Source organism: Pelodiscus sinensis, chromosome Z (assembly GCF_052426305.1).
Source record: "Pelodiscus sinensis isolate ZL-2025 chromosome Z, ASM5242630v1, whole genome shotgun sequence".
Lineage (NCBI taxonomy): Eukaryota > Metazoa > Chordata > Testudines > Trionychidae > Pelodiscus > Pelodiscus sinensis.
The window spans coordinates 9,700,887-9,715,155 of record NC_143085.1 but is presented as its reverse complement, the minus strand read 5'-3'; the positions used below and the strand labels follow the sequence as shown (position 1 = coordinate 9,715,155).

The 14,269-nt window shown below is 42.5% G+C and overlaps 1 protein-coding gene across 1 annotated transcript in view; it reads right to left on the bottom strand.

Annotated features, from left to right (window-relative positions):
• MED13L (mediator complex subunit 13L) overlaps positions 1–14,269 on the bottom strand; it is a 371,515-nt gene that overhangs the window by 217,724 nt on the left and 139,522 nt on the right. The window contains exon 4 of the mRNA XM_075898187.2: positions 12,300–12,383. Within this exon, the coding sequence (XP_075754302.2) occupies positions 12,300–12,383 (84 nt within the window). The remainder of the gene's footprint in view (positions 1–12,299; positions 12,384–14,269) is intronic.

Genomic DNA, 14,269 nt, shown 5'->3' with positions numbered 1-14,269 from the left:
ACATTTTAAGTTCTGAACCATTTATGGATTATACCTGTGCAGTGTGCAGCTACAGTAAGACAAGTACCTACGCCATGGCAAGAGTTCCATAGCAATAATTTATTTGCTAACAAAAGTGCCAAGAATATAAATATTTAATTTTGTCTACAGTAAAACTCAATGGATTAATTAATATCTGATAGATAAATATTTGGCCAATTCTTAGTTCTTTGACCTGTCAGATATCTGATTTGTTTTGTTCAAATGAAGTTATAAACTCTTTGGGACACAGACTGTAACTTTCTCTCTCTTTTGTAAAGCATCAAAACTTTTAACATATTACAAAATAAGATTTTTTTTTAAACCACATTTTAAACGGTGATTAAAACACTACAATTTCTAAAAAATACTGCTGGAGAGCAACCAAGTTGCCAGAATTTAGAAAAGAAATTCAGTTAAATATAGGGAAAGAAGTGTACAAGCAACAATACACCGTTCTGCACACTGTATTACTTAGAAACAGGTCATCACCCTTAGCAAAATATTTAGAATTTCCTATAATGATTAGCTTTATATCATGATGCTAGGGCAAAACTAGATTGCTGAATTACAGCTTTTAAAATGGCTTCCCCAGCATTGGTTCCTGCTTCCCATGTCCTCTGATACAGAGGTAGCAAGGAGAGGGAATGTAAGTTAGCAGCAGTCATTTTGGTCACAGACACCATTTTAGATCATAAAACAACAACTAGGAATCCATCTTGGTGTCTCTTCCTTTCCCACGCTTTCCACCTGGTAGTGGGAAACCCTGGCAGTCATATGGGTATAATCTGCCCAGTGACTGAAATCACATGTCCAAGGGCTACACTGATTACATCAAAATCTGCCCGATAACTGCAGATTTTATAGGGTTGCCTCTGGCGTAGGCTGGGGCTGCCCACTTGAGTGGCAGAGTGTTGCTGCTGTCTCTTAAGAGTGGGTACGCCGGTCTCACGCCTAGGGTAGCTGGGTGGAACAGACTCACTTGCATACAAGGAGTGAGTGGCTATCCACTGTTCCTTATTATCATCCTCATACTTGCAGCCATGACGGCGCAGGGGAGGGTAGGATAAATCAAGGCTTGTCATTGCCTGTGGTGGTTAGATACTGCCACTGTTGCAGCTGCTGCTGTTCCTGGTTCTGACCCCTCCTGACCATCCGGAGCTGTGTCGCAAGGGCGAAGGAAGAAGGCTGCAAGACATGGTACAATGTTGGTGGCTCTCTATCTATCCTGTTCTTTTGAGTCTATCTTGTGTCACAGTTCAGTTCAGTGTATTCTGTTTCCTATATTCCTTTGTAACAGTGGGGACCTTATAGATCTGTATGTCTATTAGTTGTATAATTAACACTTACCTGTCGTATATTGTTATCTCCCTTTTCCTGTTAATAAAATCCCTTTAGTTTACCACTCTTGGTCTGTCTTCTTACCTTTAGAGTAAGCTATTAGCAACCTGATGATAGATGCAGGTGTGGGGACGGGCCTGACAGATGAGATTCCTTGCAACCAAGGTTTCTCAGCGAACAGGACAGGGGAAGGAAGAATATGAATCATCAGCTACTCGCTTACATCTCTAGTCTACATGATAGCTTTTTCAGTATAGGTTGAATCTTCCTAGTCCAGCACCCTCAGGACCTGAGCAGTTCTAAATGAGAGAATTTTCCAGACCATGAGAGGTCAATATTATCTAGCAGCATTACCAACACTTCCACTACTTACTGGGCTGCTAGAGAACATTTAGGAGTAAATTAGAGCTAAATAACAGCACAAAATATAGAGCTAGGGCAGATGGCTGTAAAGAAACCACGGGAAACTTGGTCAAACCCATGAAAAGTGGACACCTGGCTAACTCAAATAATTTTAGACAATGGATATTTCAGACCAGAGAGTTCTGGACTAGAGAGGTTCAAACAGTACAATCTAAAATGTATGAATTCAAACTGAAGTAAGGCCTTGGTCTACACACACTGAAATGTATTCAATATAACCAACTGTGCACATTGAAACCAATGTAGGTGTAATGGTGTATCACCCTATATCAATACATTTATTCCAAAGTAAATAGTGGGATTGTTTGTTTTTACTTTGTTTTGTTTATGTCTTTTGGGAGAGGGCTTACGTTATACTGAAAAAAGGCCACTTCTAAAGCAGAATAAGAGTGTTAACATCAGTGTTGCCTAGAAGCTGTGCACTTGTGCGGTTGCTCAGGCTAGGTTCTAATGCTGTCCAGCTGAACGCTCACAGATAGGTTTGTATTTTTCCTGGTGGCGTACATTTGCATAGAGCTCAGTGAACATAACAACATTTATTTTACACATGAATGGAAAAAGTCTTCATATGGATAGGGTTGACTGGAGGGGACATTGGTTAACATTAGAGGTTACAGGCCATCCTCGCTGTAAGTACAAAATATGTTCCAAAAAACTTGAATTTAGAGCAAAACAACTTAAAGTGTGGAATTTTTTTCCTGTGGCGACTTCCATTTGCACTTTTTTTTGCGCAATTTAAGAGTGGGGAATGGAAGAACTTACAAAACATCTATTCCTAAGCATCGATGACTTCAGTGTGGAATAGATGTATACCGGGGCCACTTATAACAGGGATGCCCTGTATAATGATGTCATCCTATAAAGCCATTAACTAAAGTCAGTGAAAAAGGGAAGCCCAATCACAAAAAGAGAGAACAAGAGCTTTAGCAAATAATTTTGAGGAGTGGAAGGGAGGTGAGGAAGGGGTATTAGAATATGAAACAGATTTTATGTAAGAAGTATTGGCAGTGCTTTCACAAATTAAGAATCCAATGTATAAACTTGGAACACACTTTAAACAGACATTGTAGTTAATTCCCCTCCACTACGACTATTAAATAAGGTTTATAAATGGGGGGTAAAAACATTTAAACCCTTTTAGATTCCCTTTTATGAAGGAGGTGAATATTAACATGCATTGTTTACACTAACCTGGGATACAGATTTTGAAACACAGCTTGTTTGAATTTAGAATACATATATTCACTAAATATATACTATAAATATATAATAAATTGTTAATACAGTTATACTTAATGCATTAAATTATATATTGCTACTACTAATAATGGCAGCCCTAAGGAATCAAAAGGTTCTGCACTATCATTTCAGACTGGTTCTAATGAATGGTGTCTGATAGTTGGGTTATAAAATCCCATTTAATCAGTTAACCAATTAAACATATTGTTTAACTGGTTAACCATATAAACTGGGGTGGGTGGAGTGGATCAGACCCCACACACACATTCCAGCTAGTCCCCCCCAGGCTGAAACAGCTTCCTATCTGTAGCGGATGGGTGTTGCTCCAGCCCCCGTGGGATAACCATAACCAGTAAGCATTACCGGGGAAGGGTGATGTTAACTGGTTAACCATTCACATCTCTAGCTGATAGGTATCCAAAATAAGAGATTGTGCATGAACAAGCAATCAATATACCATCCCCCACTGCACCCCTCCCCACCCAACACACACATACACACACACTATTTCTGACATTCCCTACCCCACCTCTAAAAATAATTTCTGATCTCCCAAACAGAGATTTTAAAATTGCCAGTGATGGAATATCCATCACAACTCTTGGTAAATTGTTTCAATGGTTAGTTACTCTCACAGTTTAAAACTGGCCCCTGACTGAATTTTTCTAGCCTCAACTTCCAGCCACTGGTTTTCATTACACCCTCCTCTGAGAGACTGCAGGGCACATTATTAAATATTTATTTCCCATGTAGGTACTTATAGATTGTAATCAAATCAACATTAAACCTTCTCTTTGTTAAACTAAAAAGATTGAGCTCCATGAGGGTATCCCTATATGGCTGGTACTCTAATCCTTTAATCATTCTCATATCTCTTTTCTAAACCCTAATTTATCAAAATTGTTCTTGAATAGTGGACAATAGAACAAGACATTGAACTCCAGCAGGAATTGTACCAGTGTCAAATTCAGAACTGAATAGGGTTACCAGATGGTTTAAAAAAATACCGGATACACTAGATCTCAGATTTTGGGGGAGGGAAAGGGGGAGGGGGCGGATGGGAGGGAAGCAGGGCTGGCCAGGAGGCGGTCGGGAGGAGCAGGTCTGACCAGGGTAAATGGGGGGGAGAGAGAGACCGGACAGGAGGGGAGTGGGGCTGGCCCAGGAGGGAGTTGGGGGGAGCAGGGCTGGCTTGGGGGGAACCGGCCGGCAGGGAGTGAGGCTGGCCGGGAGGGGGTCAGGAGGAGCAGGGCTGGCTGGGAGATTGTGGGGGAGGGGAACCAGCCGGTGAGGAGCGGGGCTGGTTGGGACGAGGGTCGGGGGGAGCGGGGAAGAGGGACTGGCCAGTGGGGAGCAAGGCTGGCCGGGAGGGAGTCACAAGGAGCAGATTTGGCCGGGGACAGCAGAGGGGGGAACTGGCCGGTGGGAAGTGGGGCTGGCCCGCACGCACGCAGATCCTGGGGTACTGCCCATAACATGCACAGTCCCGGCGGGGCGCAAGGGCGAGTCCAGCCTCAGGGATTCCATCCCACCCCGGCCCCGCCCCCCTCCTCTCTACTGTGTAGTTGCGTACTGCTTGGCTGGTAGACACGCTTACGCAGTATGAGCGTATCTACCAGCCAGGCAGTACGCAACTACATACTGATACTCCTGATAATAACAAAACTTACTTAATTAGAAAATACCAGACATTTATACATCCGGTACTTTCTCAATTTGTCTCCTGGACAGAAAGCTCAAACACCGGACTGTCAGGTTCAAAACTGGACACCTGGCAACCCTCGAACTGAAATATCCTCTCCATTCCTACTTGAAAATTCCCCTATTTATGCATACAAGGATCTTATTAGTGCTTTTGGCCACATTTGGCTCATATAGGAAGCTCATGTTTTACTGATTATCCATCTCAACTCCCAAATCCTTCTTCAGAATCAACGTGTCCCAAGATAGAACCCTCCATTGTGTGATTATGACCTATATTATTTGGTCTTATAAATATATATTTACACTAGCTGGAGTTACCTGGTGTTGCTCGGGAAACCGGAGGAACAAAATGTAGAAAAACTGTAGTCCATTATCTTTTTTTCAACGGTAGAAAAGTTGCACTGATTTCTATAGGGATTAAAATATAGGTCCATGTCCTCCCTGGAGGGGGAGAGGGAGGAGACCCTGGGTGGAGGGAAAATTACACACGGGAGGGGTGCCCCAGCTCGCACCTGGGGCTGCAGGTGCCGCGGGGGGCAGGGTGGGTGCCCGAGCCGTTGTGCACGTGGGGGTCTGGGCACTGTGTGCCAGTGGGGGAAAAGGGGAGGAAAGAGGGTCGCTTATGTAACCTCGCGGGAGGGAGGGGGCAAGCTCCAGATGGCGCTGGTGGCCGCAGGGGGCGGGCACGAGACCTAGGGTGGGTGGGGCAGCCCCTGCAGCGCAGCACTTTGGGTTAATTTACTATTTTTACAGCTTGAGCTCAGGACTGATTGGGTCCAAAAGTACCTTAAAACCTTCTCCTGGATAAAAGGTTATCCCATGCAAAGTTTGGTTGCAGTAGCTCTTATAGTATCCAAGTTGTTACAGCACAAACATACAAACACTCTCCTTTATATATTAGACTAGCTGGAGTTACCTGGCGTTGCTAAGTCCTTCTCTCTGCCAGCCAATTGGTTCCCCCTCCCCCGCCGCCAGCCCTGCTTCCTGCTGGCCGGTTCTCCTCCCGATCTCCCTTGGCCAGTCCCCCTCCTCCTCATCCGCTAGCTGTGCTTCCCATCGGCCGCCCCTCCCCCGATCTCCCCCGGTCAGCCCGGCTGCCCCCGGCACCTCCTCCCCAGCTCTGCTTCCCCCCCCCCTTTCCTCCCAGCCAGATCTGCTCCCCTCCCGGCCAGTTCCTCCCCCACCACCCCTGATCAAGTGTGTCTGGGGTTTTTTTTAGACTACCTGGTAACCATAGCCACGGAGGGGCAGGGTGGGTGCCTGAGCCGTTGTGCACATGGGGGTGGGGCGAGTCCCGGACAGCGCTGGGGCCGCAAGCGGCGGGCACGTGACCTAGGGTGGGCAGGGCTACCCCTGCAGTGCAGCACAGCAGGTTATTTTTTATTTTTAAAGGCTGAGATCGGGCCCGATTGGGTCCAAAAGTACCTTAAAACCTTCTCCTGGAGGAAAGGTTATCCCATGCAAAGTTTGGTTGCAGTAGGTCTTATAGTGTCCAAGTTATTAGAGCACAAACATACAAACATTCTCCTTTATATATTAGATAAAGCCATTTTCCAAGACATTGTTTGCTTGTACACAGTTCAACAAGTTATCCAGATAGTTCTGAATCAGGGACCTATCCTCTTCATTATTTGACACTCCCCCCAATTTTTGTGTCATCTGAAGACTTTATCAGTAATGATTTTATATTTTCTTCAAGGTAATTCAGAAAACAGTAAATAGCACAGGGGCAAGAACCAACTTCTCCAGTACTATACTGGAAATACATCCACTCAATAATGGTTCCCCATTTACATTTGTGACCAGTTAGCCATCTTTTTACCCATTTAATGTGTGCTATACTAATTTACTATCATTCTAGTTTTTTAATCAAAATGTCATGTGGTATTAAGTCAAATGCCTTGCTAAAATCAACACTGTTACCTTAACCAATCAAATTTATAATCTCATCAAAAAAGATAAGTTAGTTTGACAGGATATATTTCCAGAAACCCATGGTGACTGACACTATGTTACCCTCCTTTAATTCTTTACTGAGTTCCATATCAGGCCCTCCATTATCTTACCCAGGATCGATGTCAGACTGACTGGCCTATAATTACTCTTGTTATCCCACTTATCCTTTTAAAATTTTGGCACACAAGAAACTTTCTTATAGAATCATAAAAATATAGGGTTGGAAAGGCCCTTGAGAAATCACCAAGTCCAGGCTTTCAGTACAAACCTAAATTTAAACTCTGACCATCCCTGACAAGTGTTTGTTCTACTAGTTCTTAAAAACTTACAGAAAGGATGGCGAACCTAAGGCTCATGGGTTGGCTCCGACCTGTGGCTTGTCTTAATCTGGACTGTGAGGCTCTGGGACTTCAACCCATGGCTGCAGCGCCCGTGGCAGCTCCCAGCTGTGGGAGGTGGAAAGGAGACCTGACCCTTGCCGTTCAGATCCAGGAAAGCCACAGGCAGTATCTAGCTCGCAGGCTCTGTTGGGCAGCTGGGAAGGAAGCAACTCTATGCACTACAGTTCCCACTCCCCCCTGGCTGGGGGAACAGCAAGCAGCGCAAGGAAGTTCTGTCCCCGTGCTTGCTTGCAGGCCTCATACCATTGCTTCCACCGGCAAGGAACTGCAGCCAATGGATGTGGCTGTGGGAGCAAGGTGGTGCAGAACCACCTGTGTCGCCTGGGTGCTGTGCAAGGTAGGTGCCCCAATCACCTGTCCCTCCTGTCCACACCCTGATCCTGCACCCTACCTTCCACCCAGACCCCACCCTCTACTGCAGTCTATTCCCCAACAGCCCCTCTGGCACTCTGAACCCCTACAGCCCACAAAACCTACTAGCCCTTGGCCATAGAAGATAATCTGGCCTGGGAAGAAGCCCTGAACCTCACCCTTTTTCCTCCCCATAGGGCTGGAGCATAACAGGATTGAGGTATGTCTGGTTTTTTTCCCCTCTGCTTCGCAGTTTGGGGCCAGGCCTGGAAGAGTTATTTATTTGTTTGTTTATTTTTTGTCTTGGGGTTGTTTTGGTTTTTTTCTCTCACTTGTGTGTGACTCCAACCCCCAAAAAACTCCCCAACCTGGGGTTTCACAACTTTTTGGAAGCCTACTCAATGACTTATCAACCCTTAGAGACAGAAAGGTTTTTTCATAATATCTAACCTAATCTCTCTAGATGCAAATTAAATCCATTACTTTTTGTCATACATTATGTGAATATGGAAAATAACTGATCACAATCCTCTTTTTTATAACACCCCTTAACAGAACTAAAGACAGTCTTCCTTTCTCAAGACTAAACATGCATATTTTTAACCTTTCCTCGCAAGTCAGATTTTCCAAGGTGCCCAGAATTGGACCAGGTAATCCAGTGGAGGTCTCACACATGTAGAGAAGAATGAGACAATTCCCACCTGTATCTCACATGCGACATTAATACATCCCAGAATATTAGACTTGTTTGCAACAGCATCACATTACTGAATCACATTCAATTAGTAAACCTGCTATAACCCCTATGTTTTTTCAGCAGTACTACTGCTCAACATTTATTTCTCATTTTGTAGTTGTGCATTTTATTTTTCCTTGTTGATTTCAGACCAAATCTCCAAATTGGCACAGTCATTGATAATTTCTTTTTCAATAATCTTTCAAACTAATATGGTCACCTTATAGTAATTAGATCTAGACCACATTCCCCTACTTTGCTTATAAAAACGTCACGTGCAACTAAAAAAAAAAAAGATGTCATGACTACTGCTTCCCCATCAACCACTAGACAAGTAATCCTGCTAAAGAAGGAATGTGGGCTGGTTTGGCATGATTTGATTTTGAAACATCTATGCTGACTAACCCTTACAATTCTATTATCCTCTAGGTACTTACAAAGTGATTGTTTAACAATTTGTTCCAGTATCTTTCTATGTATTGACTAGTTTGTAATTCTCTCGGTCCCCTTTGCTCTCCTTCTTCCAGACTTCTCGCACTTTTCCAGTATTCCAAGACTTACTGCCAATCAAAATGAATGGTCCAATGAGCTCTTCAGCTCCTTGGATGCAAGTTATACAGACCTGCTGATTTTAAAATGTTTAACATTAGTATCTGCTGTTCTACACCCTCCTGACATACAAGGGGAATTGAAAGTGTTGTCACAGTGATATGTTTTGAGACTGGTTCTGTCTGATATCTTCATCAATGATTTTTTTAGATAATGGCAGTGAGTATGATTATTAAGTTTCCAGATGATACCAAGTTGGGAAGCGATGTAAGTACTTTGGAGGATAGGGTCATAATTCAAAATGATCTGGACAAACTGGAGAAATGGTCTGAGGTAAATAGGATGAAGTTTAATAAGGACAAATGCAAACTCAACTTAGGAAGGAACAATCAGTTTCAAACATACAGAATGAGAAGCAACTGTCTAGGAAGGACTACTGCAGAAAGGGGTTACAATTAACCACAAGCTAAATAGGAGTCAACAGTGTGAAACTATTGCAAAAAGGGCAAACATGATTCTGAGATGCATTAGCAGGAATGATGTGAGCAAGACATGAGAAGTCACTCTTTCGCTCTACTCTTCACCAAGGGTGGCCCGAGCCCTTTTGGCACCCTGGGCCCGGGCACACAGTGCGTACGCGGGCCGGCCACAGCCGCTGGTACGCAGCCCGGGGCCCGCCCCCAAGGCGCATGGTGCATGCGTTGCCCAACCCATCCAGCGCTGCTGGCACACGCGCCGGGGCGTACAGAGTCCCGCGGCTGTGGGGGAAAGGGCGCTGCTGTCCGGCGCCGTGGAGCCAACGCTGCGGGAGCCAGGCACGCGGCACCTGATGGCAGCTGTAAAGTGATGCCACGCGCCCCTTACAGCTGCCATCAGGCGCCCCACAACGGTTGGCACCCCAGGCAAGTGCCCGGTTCGTCCATGCGTCAGTCTGGCCCTGCTCTGCACTGATTAGGCCTCAGTTGTAATATTGTGTCCAGTTCTGGGTACTGCAGTTCAAGTATAAAGTAAAAAAATTGGAGAAGGTCCAGAGAAGAACAAAAAAAATTATTAAAGGCCTAGAAAACATGGCCTATCAGGGAAAGACTTAAAGAACTGGGTTTGTTTAGTTTGGAAAAGAGAAGACAGAGAGGACATGATAGCAATTTTCAAGTATCTAAAAGGGTGTTACAAGGAGGAGGGAGAAATATTGTTCTCCTTGGCCTCTGATGATAGGACAATAAGCAATGGGTTTAAATTGCAGCCTGGGACGTTTAGATTGAACATTAGGAAAAACTTCCTGTCAGGGTGGTTAAACACTGGAATAAATTGCCTACGAAGGTTGTGGAATCTCCATGACTGGAGATATTTCAGAACAGGTTGGATAGACTCTATCAGGGATGATCTATACCAGTGTTCCCCAACGTGGTGCCCGTGGGTGCCATAGCGCCTGCTGGGACATTTAAGTGCGCCCGCCTAGTGACCAGGGCTGGCCCGAGCCATTCTTGCACCCGGGAGCCCGGTGCATGTGTGACCCCGGGCTCGCAGCGCATGCGCAGCCCTGCCCCCGGGTGCCCAGCAGCCCCAAAAGGTTGAAGACCACTGATCTATACCGTGCTTGGTCCTGCCCTGAGAGCAGGAGACTGGACTTGATGATCTCTCAAGGTCTCTTCCACTTCTAGTGTTCTATGATTCTATGACTCTATGACATGAGTACATCATCTGTTTTTATCCCCAAGTATAGAACAGAAACTTTGGTCTGTATGTGCCTTTTCTGTATTATTCATAATTCTACCATTTTTATCTATTACTGCACCAATACTGTTAATATTCTTTAAAAAAAAATCTTATTATCCTTAACACTGTTGACCATGTTGCTTCCCTTATCAACTTTTTTACAATTCCTAGTGATGAATATAAATGAGAAATTATCAACTTCCCCCTTCTTCAATTTGTTAAATCATGTCAGTTTTTATCTAACACAGCCTTCTTCCTTGATGTTGCCTTTTGAGGAACTGTTCAACAATTCTCAATTATCATACACATTTTCTGATTAAATTTTTATCCCACCTAATTTGGCTAATAATTGTTTTCAGCTTTGTAAATCTGGCCTTTATAAAGCACCAAGTCTGACTTAACTCTATTTGTACATTATAAATGTGATCAACTCATGATTACTTGATTGTAAGCTATCATTTCTTCTGTGCCCTATTCTTTTTTGTCAAAATAAGGTCTAATATAGAATGCCCCATGTTGAATGCAAAATCTGTGAGGTTTTTAGTGTTAGCACCGTACGATTTCTAGTATATGTCACCAAGATTTTTTTCCAATTTCTCAGTGACTCAGACACAGGAAATGCCAATTTTGATAGAGCACCATTCTCGGTTCCTTTTTTCTCCACTCGATTCTTCCTAATCAGGTTATAACCATTGATTTTAACATTTCAATCATGTAAATCATCCCATTCATGCTCACAAATGAGCAACTCTTCCTACTCCTCTTCTTAGGCAGGTTCTTAGCACTGGTGTAAAGGCAAGTAAGGGTTAACAGGCTTCATAACACCCCCCTGGATATCCCATTCAAATTGCAAATACACCTCAATCCTGACCTATAATGGTTTCCATTCTAATTCTGATTTAGTTTTGATCAGAGACTAGTAGCTGTGCCAGATGCTTTGGTGTTGTGGATCAATGTTCCCCAGGAAACAGAATGAGACTGTCAAATACATTTCATTTGTGCACTAAATAAGAATTTTAAATCTGGTTTTCCAGAGATAAGATGCTTATATATCAACCTACTAAATAATAATCAAAATATCGTAGCTTCTCTCTGTCCTGAAAAACATTTAAAGGCTACAAGAAAAACAACGTTTTTTCATTTTAGAAAAGTAGACAGATATATCTTAAATTATTGGGCTAATCTTACAAGATGGTACAAAATACTATTGTTTTAAACTACCTTGTTAACGCTGTCCTTTGCAATAGTATGCTATAATCAGAACATAAAGGATCACTGATTCCAAAGCAATACTATACAGGGTAAAATACCTCAAACAAAACCAAATATGTCATATTCAACAAATGGCTATAAATTAAACATACAATTCTTGTAAAGCCTTGCCAAGTAGTTTTTGCATGTAAATCACATAGAAATTAAATTTTAAAGTAATTATAAAAGCTAAAATTCTTCAAAGCAGATACATTTTAAAAATCTATACCATATTTCACTTCTAAAAGTTAGATATTAGGGTAAATTTTGGGAAACAATATCTGTTCATGGCAATCTAAAATCTACTTTACAACAGGCAACAAAATACAGACACAGTTCAAAACCTGTTATGGAGAATTGAAAGATTATATACAGACATCATCTTCCAGTGCAAATTAGCAAAATTAACATGATCTCGTAATCTACAAGTATCACCATGCATTACTGCAGCAACTTGAAAGAAAAAAGGCTCATTTTCACAATAAAGGAGATGGGGGCAGAGCAGGTGAAAAACACTACAACTTAAAGAAAACAACCATAATATCAAAACTTTAGCAATAACAGCGACATTATTTGAGACACCTCATACTATTTGTGATAAATCACTTCCTTACCTTTTGTTAACAGGCTTCTCATCCTTCTGGTAAGGCCTGATAAACCATTTTCCAATCCTCATGAAATTTTTATCCATCAGGCATCTACAAAACAATTAAAATCTCAATTACTTAATACAAATTAAATGTTAATAATTTCTTAAGATACTACATTCCTTGAAAGCTCAGCTGTGCCCCTTCCAATTTACCTGCTTTGGTATCACAATCCACCCCCTTTGTGCTATCAGTAATGCCAGACTTGATTCTGTATTTGACTGCTTTTCCTACATAGTGTTTACACTTACACTATCCTTTATGCATGGAACTTCCTCCCTGAATAGAACCACTCTTACTTTTATTCAAGCCCTCCATGTACCATATTGCTTATAAGAATTACTCAGTGAATGAGTAAGTACTCAGAAAATCAGAAATAGCTGGTTATATGATCGCATCCTTCTGTCATGTCCTTTTTACATTTATATTGCTTTTCATATTAAACTGTAAACTCTTCAGGGCAGGGACCGTGTCTTCCCACATGATTGCAATGTGCATATCACAAAGTGAACATTAAGGCTGTGTCTACATTGGCACCCTTTTCCGGAAAAGGGATGCTAATGAGACAAGTCGGAATTGCAAATGCTGCGGGGGATTTAAATATCCCCCGCAGCATTTGCATGAACATGGCCACCGCTTTTTTCCGGCTCGGGGCTTCACCGGAAAAAAGCGCCAGTCTAGACGGGATCTTTCGGAAAATAAAGCCTTTTCCGGAAGATCCCTTATTCCTCTTAAAATCCTGATTTTATTTTCCGAAGAAGTCATGGAGAGGACTTCTCACCTGGCCCCATGCTGCTGCAGTGAGAGAAGCCTGGGGTAGTCCTCTCTCCCTGGGGCTACCTGCAGACTGAACCCTTCATCACCAATCCCAACCCAGAGTAATGATTTAAACAAAGCATGTACATTTTATTTTCCAAAACCCCATAATTTAGTTATGCTGCGTAAATATTCTAGTAAGAGAGTAATTATTGTTTTGATCAATGTATATGGCCAGATTAATGAGTCTCTCTTAACAGTACACTCCCTTCTTTCCATGATGGCAGGTTTCTTCAGGAATTTTCCAAGCTCACTAAACTGAGAGCAGTTTCCTGAATTATCTGTTTTTCTCTGCTCCTGAACATTCTTCCTGTCTCACAGTTGGGCGGCTTCTGAATTAGACAGTTGGGAGGGCTTAGGGGACAGACCAGAAGCAAATGGTTTGAAACACAACAAGAGTGGCGGATCTCGGAGCCCAAGTAGAAACACCTTCACTGTATTTTATTGCATTATAATGAAAATCTTGTGAGCCCGAGTTTGTTGATGCAGGCTCTGAAACTTGCTGATTCAGGTTTATATGTTTCCGTCATGTAGATGCACCCTAAGGCACCAGGTCCACTGGAAACCATGCAAATAAACATTTTCTTATAAGCACAGTTTTTGGTATCGGTACCAAGAAATAGTGTTAAAGGTAGATGACACTAACAAGTCCATTAGCAAATTTTTTTAATAAATCTCTAAACTCAGGGGTTGTACCATTTGACTGGAGAATTGCTAATATAGTTCCTATTTTTAAGAAAGGGAAAAAAAGCAACCTGGGTAACTATAGGCCTGTTAGTTTGACATCTGTAGTATGTAAGATCTTGGAAAAAATTTTGAAGGAGAAAGTAGTTAGAGACATTGAGGCTAATGGCAATTGGGACAAATTACAACATGGTTTTACAAAAGGTAGATCGTGCCAAACCAACCTGATCTCCTTTTTTGAGAAAGTAACAGATTTTTTAGATAAAGGAAATGCAGCGGATCTAATCTACCTCGACTTTAGTAAAGCATTTGATACAGTACCACATGGGGAATTATTGGTTAAATTGGAAATGATAGGGATTAATATGAAAGTTAAGAGGTGGATAAGCAACTGGTTAAAGGGGAGACTACAGCGGGTCATACTGAAAGGTGAACTG